This window comes from Budorcas taxicolor, chromosome 18, assembly GCF_023091745.1.
Source record: "Budorcas taxicolor isolate Tak-1 chromosome 18, Takin1.1, whole genome shotgun sequence".
NCBI classification, from domain to species: Eukaryota; Metazoa; Chordata; class Mammalia; order Artiodactyla; family Bovidae; genus Budorcas; species Budorcas taxicolor.
The window spans coordinates 64,065,302-64,072,971 of record NC_068927.1 but is presented as its reverse complement, the minus strand read 5'-3'; the positions used below and the strand labels follow the sequence as shown (position 1 = coordinate 64,072,971).

General features: G+C 41.8%; 1 protein-coding gene across 1 annotated transcript; it reads right to left on the bottom strand.

Moving 5' to 3' along the window:
- Positions 1–2,828: 2,828 nt before the first annotated feature.
- On the bottom strand, positions 2,829–3,737 carry LOC128063750 (vomeronasal type-1 receptor 4-like). The gene has a single exon (XM_052656564.1). It carries the CDS (start codon positions 3,735–3,737, stop codon positions 2,829–2,831), a length of 909 nt encoding a protein of 302 aa, XP_052512524.1.
- Between the last annotated feature and the right edge of the window lie 3,933 nt (positions 3,738–7,670).

Sequence of the window (7,670 nt, the reverse complement as noted above, 5' to 3'; positions counted from 1 at the left end):
AAATTACCTCAATTATTTAAAAAATAAAACAAATCATAGGCATTTAATTCCTTAGTGTTTAAGAGGAGGTTGTTGCTAAGTATACCTTTATTATTGATCATGTTTTATTAGCTTTTTATATTCTCTAATAGGAAAAACAGTAAGTAAAATTATGATATTTTTAGATAAACACTGAAACAATCACTCATAGTAAAACTAGCTCGTTAATATTAAAGGAAAATTTTCAAACAGGAGGCAAGTTATAACAAAGAAAAAAACACAGAAAAGAACTACAAACGTTGGAAAAGCCAATCATGTTGATACATGTATAAACTATACTTTCTCTTCATTTCTTATTTTATATAAGACACAACTAGTTCATGACAGCTACAATCATAGCACTAATTGTCAGTAATTACATATATATATATAGTATTGAGGGATCCATACGTGATGGCCAAAATAACACTGAAAAATAGTTATACCTTAACACATTAAATTTTTAAATTGGAACTTAAAAAAATAACACAACAGAAATGACTAAAAAAAAAAAAAACAAAACCCGGAAAATAAGACAAATAGAAACAATCTCAAGTTTGCAAAACGCAATCCTGAATACCACGTATTCAAGTGACAAATGAAAAAGAAGACAGCTTCTAGTCTGTCTTTCAGATTATGTCATCCATCTGATCTATTAAATTTATTGAGGGTCTACCATGTAAACAGTCCAGTTTTAAAGAAGAAACAAGACACTGAATAACATTGATTTTCTGTGTAACATAATAGCATACTGGAGAAATAGGAGTGAACTAAATTTACAAGGTAATATAGAAGAACACATTCTCTACTTACCTGTGTGTTATCTTTATCTAAGAAATCAAATCTCCACCCACACAAGAGTAATATTTATGGAGACCAATATTGGATTCTGTGCCAATGTGTGTCAGGCATTAGCCACAACACACGGAGATAAAGTTTGTGGAAACTCTTGAAGTGTTCTGGAAGAAAGGACTTTTCTTTCAGAGTGCTGCATTGGTTAAGGCAGAAATGGTTTCCTCAATAATGGCCTGTACATTTTTCGAGCTCATAATTTCATGGATTGACTTTCAAAATCTCCTAAGTGAACCTTCTAAGTTCATTGGAAATTCTGTAAAAATTTGGTATTGAGTACAAACATTAAAAGCTATCAACATCTAGTTATAAAATAAGCAAGTCAAGGGGATATGGTGTACCACATGGTGAATATAGTCAATTATATTCATTGTATACTTGAAAAAAATAGTAAAAAACTAAAAAAATATATAACATCATGGCATCCAGTCCCATCAGTTCAGTTCAGTTCAGTTCCTCAGTTATGTCTAATTCCAGCGACCCCATGGGCTACACGTGCCAGCCTTCCTTGTTCATCACCAACTCCCAGAGCTTGCTCAAACTCATTTTCATTGAGTTGGTGATGCCATCCAACCATCTCATCCTCTGTCGTCCCCTTCTCATCCTGCCTTCAATATTTCTCAGCATCAGAGTCTTCTCCGATGAATCAGTTCTTCCCATCAGGTGGCCAAAGTATTGGAGCTTCACCTTCAGCATTGGTCCTTCCAATGAATATTCAGGACTGGTTTGATCTCCTTGCAGCCCAAGGGACTCTCAAGAGTCTTCTCCAACACCACAGTTCAAAAGCATCTATTCTTCTGTGCCCAGTCACATCACTTCATGGCAAATAGAAGGGGAAAAAGTGGAAGCAGTGACAGTTTTTATTTTCTTGCACTCAAAAATCACTGCAGACAGTGACTGCAGCCATGAAATTAAAAGACAATTCCCCCTTGGAAGGAAAGCTATGACAAACCTAGATAGCATATTAAAAAGCAGAGACATCACTTTGCCAACAAAGGTCTGTGTAGTCAAAGCTATGTTTTTTCTAGTAGTCATAAATGGATATGACAGTTGGATCATAAAGAAGGCTGAGCATCGAAGAATTTATGCTTTCAAATTGTGGTGCTGGAGAAGACTCTTGAGAGTCTCTTGGACTGCAAGGAGATCAAACCAGGCAATCCTAAAGGAAGTCAACCCGGAATATTCATTGGAAGGACTGATGCTGAAGCTCCAGTATTTTGGCCACCTGATGTGAAGAGCTCACTCATCGGGAAAGAGCCTGATGCCAGGAAAGATTGAGGGCAGGAGGAAGGGGGCAACAGAGAATGAGATGGTTGGATGGCATCATCCACACAATGGACATGAACTTGAGCAAACTCTGGGAGAGAGTGAAGGACAGGGAAGCCTAGCATCCTGCAGGCTATGGTGTCTCAAAGATTCAGATACAACTGAGTGATTGAACAACAAGAGAGTCAGTCTTCAAAGTTCTTATCACAGGGACTTACTGGTGGTTAAGACTTTGAGCTTCCACCGAGGGAGAGCTGGTTCAACTGACAGTCCAGGAACTATTGCCCCATATGCCATGTGTGTGTGAAGTCGCTCAGTCGTGTCTGACTCTTTGTGACCCCATGGACTGTAGCCTACCAGGCTCCTCTGTCCGTGGGATTTTCCAGGCAAGAGTACATACAGCGAAATAACAACAAACAGTAAATAAATAAATAAACGTGGCAGTTTGTGTCACAAGAAAAAAATTTGTATCTTCTCTGAAGGTGAGAGGATGCAACTAGCTAGACTTATTGTGATCATTTTGCAACATATACAAATGCACGTTCATTATGTTGTGTATCTGGAACTAATACAATGCTATGTGTTAGTTATATCTCAGTAAAAAATGGATACTGAGGCCTTACAGAATAATTACAGTTACTATTGAAAGTGCCTACTAGATATTTAGCACTTTATTCATACGTTCTAATGACTCAAGAGCAGAACCTAGGCGTTCTAGGATCCCTCAGGAGCAGCAGGAAGGGGAAAATAGTGGGGAAACAAGAAACCAAGATATTAGAGACCTGGAGCAACCACAGGCGAAAATCTGAAGTGGCACTGATATGGAAAACTAAACTGTAATTCAGCAGGTAGAAGGTGACGAAGGCAACCATGAGCATCAGGATGGTGTGGGCGGCTCTGGTCTCCGGGGGGCATCTATGGTGCCCAGTGTGGGTGTGAAGATACTGCACCCTCTGGTGGTGTCTGTGCAGGAGAAGCACCGTGGAGCCACTGGACCAGACCATGAGGGTAATAAACGTGGCATCAGAGATGAACCAAAAGTAGCCAAAGCCTGTGACAGTACCTGAGATTGAGCAGAACCACTTGCCTTGGGAATCAGTATTGTTGTATCTATCCCAAGGACCAGTGATTTTCACAGGAACGTAGATGTACATTAAGAGACTGAGCACCCAGCAGGTGCAGCAGGAAGGGCCAGTGACCCTGGGGGCCCTTCCTCTGAGCATCACCCACTCCGCTCTCCTGGGGGTGAGCGTGAAGGACTGATAGGTGCTCAGGACGCAGGTGGAGCACAGGGCGGTGCTGCGAGCCACCCTCTGTATGTAATACACAAACTTACACCCGAGGCTGGAGAGGGGGTTTCCCAAAACAAAAGCTGTCATTATATGGGGAATCCCAGAGGACAGAAGAAACAAAAGATTGGCTAGGGATATGTGGGCAAGAATTGTGGGTGTGGGTCTCTGGTTGTGGCCAAGCAAGATTGGAGAGATGTTGTGAAGGAAAAGGATGATATTGGCCATAGACCCAACTCCTGTCTGTATAAGATACGTGGTTTTCAGGGCTGTCTGGCTTGTGGTTCTCAGGGCATCTTTGTGAAGAGACATGGAGAGGATGTCAGAATGTCCTGGAGCAGAAAGTAGGCTGTGCTGGTGATGCCATCAGCAGACTTCTGACATAATCACCATTGGACAAAGATTCCCACATTCTATTTCTCCTGAAAAGGAAGACACTGTCATAGTCCAGAGAATTGACTTTACCTGGATAACATACTCCTGACACCAGTTAAATCATTCACCACTACTATTCTTAATTTTTTCTATTTACTTTTATTTTTAAAAAATTTTAAATTGGAGGTTAATTGCTTTAAAATATTGTGTTAGTTTCTGCTGTACAACAATGTGAATCAGATATGAATACACCTATATTTCCTTCCTCGGGAGCCTCCCTCCCATCCCCTCATCCCACCCCTCTAGGTCATGACAGGGCACTGAGCTGAGCTCCCTATGTCATACAACAGCTTTCTATTTACTTGTATAACCTGATCTTCTATCTTCATGTAAGATCTATAAACTTAGAAAACATGTCTGCCGTGTTCAGCAACATGTTGGCTCAATTCAATTATTTTCAATGTTAGTATTCACAGAAACAGAGAAAAAAATTCCCAGATTTGTATACAACCAAAAAATACCCCAAATAGTCAAAGCATCATGTGAAAGATGAACAAAACATCAAAATTCCTCATTTCAAACTGTATGTCAAATTTATGGCAAAATAAATTTGCATAAAATATGCATAAAAACAGACAGACTGATGGGACAGAACAGAAAGTGCAGAAATTAACCCATGCACTTCTGGTTAATTAATTTTTGATGAAGGCACTAAGGGTATACAATGGAATAATGATAGTCCCCTCAATAAGTGGTGTTTGAAAACTGGAAATCCACATCTAACGATTAAAAGAGAGAAAGTAAACCTTATAGATTCTGGTTGAATGAAAAAAATATAACTACATATATAACAGATGTAAACTAGACTGTGATCAACTGGCAATGTATAGAAATACAATTATTTTGTACCCTTGAAACAGACATAATGTTGTATCAATTATATCCAAATTTAAAATTCCAAAAAAAAAAAAAAAATCTGGACACTATCTTACACCACACACAAAACTGTTCTAAACTGGATTAAACTTGGATATAAGACCTGGAACCATCAAACTCCTAGAGGAAAGAAGCTCCTTGAATTGATCTTGGTCATAATGGTTTGGATTTGACAACGAAAGCAAAGCAACAAAAGCAAAAAAGTGAGAGTTTATCATATAAAAGCCTCTTCAGGGCAAAGGAAATATGCAATAGGAGACAATATTTGCAATCCACATATCCAGGAATGAATGAATATCCAAATATATAAAATAATTTTGTGCAAAACCCCAAATAATCCAGTTTAAAATGGGCAAAGGACCTGAACAGATATTTTTTTTTTCAAAGAAGACATACAAAGAGCCTAAAGGTACATGGACAGGTCCTCAACATCTCTAGTCATCAGGTCAAAATTACAATGAGATAGTATCTCTCACCTGTTAGGGTGTCTAGTCTCCAAAAGAGAAGAGATAACACATTGGTGAGGATCTTTACAAAAAGGAACACTTCACACGCTGTTGGTGGGAATATTAATGGGTACAGCCTCTGTGGAGAACGTTATGGAAGTTCCTGAGAAGTTAAAACCAGAACTCCCATATGACCCAGCAATTCTGTTTCTAGTATATATACAAGGAGATGAAATCAGATCTCGAAGTAATATCTGTAAAGATGAATATCTGTAAAAGGACCCCGGTGTTCATTGCTGCATTGTTGCAACAGCCAAGACATGGAAACAGCCCAAGGGTCTACTAATAGCTAAGCCGATTAGGAAGCTGTGGAATATTACACAGTGAAATATTACTCAGGTTAAAAAGGTGGAAATCTTTCCTTTTGCAACAACATGGGTAAAACTTGAGGACACTTTGGTATGTGAAATATTCATACACAGACAAACACTGCCTTCTATCACTTACAGGTAGAGTTTGAAAAAAATCAATTTCATAGAAAGAGAGTCGAACGGTGGTCGCCTGGGAACTGGGGTTGGGGGAAAGGGGAGAAGAGGGTAAAGGGGTACAATCTCTCAGTTATAAGATGAACAAGGTCTGAGGATTAATGTAGAACCTGGTGACTGCAGGTGATGACACCTACTATGTGGGGTGATGGATGCATCAATTCAGTCAACTGTGGACTCCTTCACAATGTGTACGTATATTAAATCATGATGTACATTTCAGATACACTGCAATTTCAGCAATCAGTTATGGTCCATGGCCTCTTTCCCATAGGGCTGAGCATTTACTGGGGTCAGGGATGTGGTCAGACCTCCTGCCTGGACATTTCCTGGATACAGAGACCAACCCCACAGGGGAGGTGCCTCCTTGACACCAGCGGTCATGACTCAGGTTGCAGGACATATCTGCCCCCACATAACCCCAGCCCCACACAGTCACATACGGGGCACCCCCACAGCCAGAGTCAGAAATGAACCCAGAGCAGGTCCCTTGTGCTGAGACAGGACACACATCCCAGAGCTTGCAGCCCCCCAGGAGCCTCTCTGCACCCACAGGTGTCAGGGCGGGGGGTGGGGCGGGGCTGGGGGGTGTCCAGTGCAGGCAGGTCAGTTTCCATGAGTTTTGACAAGGTAGGAATTCTGTTCACAAATGCCCACCCACTTAATATGAGCACTTCCAAAGGCTCCATCTTCTAACACCATTATCTTTAAAGTTTAGGTTTTCAACATATGAATATCTGCAGATACACACATCAGATGATAGCTGTATTTCCAAATATAATGTTGAATTACCATAGGGGAAACTGCTTTACTTCCTAATTCTAATCTTTTCAAAAAACTTCACTTTGCAACCTTTATACTCATTTGACAGACTGGAGGTTAACTGGATTCTGTTATGCTGTTGCTGTTAAGTCGCTTCAGTCGTGTCCAACTCTGTGTGACCCCATAGATGGCAGCCCACCAGGCTCCCCCATCCCTGGGATTCTCCAGGCAAGAACACTGGAGTGGGCTGCCATTTCCTTCTCCAATGCATGAAAGTGAAAAGTGAAATTGAAGTCGCTCAGTCGTGTCTGACTCTTAGCAACCCCATGGACTGCAGCCTACCAGGCTCCTCTGTCCATGGGATTTCCAGGCAAGAGTACTGGAGTGGGATGCCATTGCCTTCTCCGAAACTGGATTCTATCTCAGTGCAAATTTTTTTCTGTTTCCCCTGCTCCTCATGTTAAGGAGGCTGAGCGCATTTTGTCATTCGATTAGAGAGAGAAAAACATGAGCAACATTGATATACATAATACAGAACACAGAGAGACTCGAGACAGGATACTACGGCAGAAATTACTGAGCCAACTGCATCCCGTGAAGGAAAATGTGAGGATTGTTGCAGGGCACCCTTTCTCTTTGTATTTCTGTTTGTGTGTGTATGTGTCTATCACTGGATCTTATTTCAGGACTTTCAGGTTCTAACCCAAACTCTGCACATCATTATTCCACCTTATTCACACCCAACCCTAATCTATTAGGTCTGAGGAGGTTTCTAGATCATTTTTTATGTGGTTGAGACATCCAGGGCTCTGGCCATACAGGACTTGGCACAGATTCCACAGTGACCCCCTCCCTCTTCCCCTCATTGTCAGGGACCCCAGGACCCGGGATTTGCAGTGAACTCCCAGCTCTGGTCCCACTCAGATACACACCCCAGCACATTCCCCCCTTCCACCTGCCAGCCAGGGCACGGACGGGGCAGCTCAGGACAAGGCAGGGGGGCACCTGTCCTGCCCAAGGTGCTGACAACGCAGCTCTGAGCACCTCTCCCGCTGAGAGCCGGCTCTCCCGTTTCCTGCCCTGAGGCTGAACACAAGGGAGCACTCACCTGCCTGCACTCGGCGCCACACTCTGTGCAGGGAAGTGTCGGTCAGGATGGGCCCCAGTTATAGGGGCAGGGC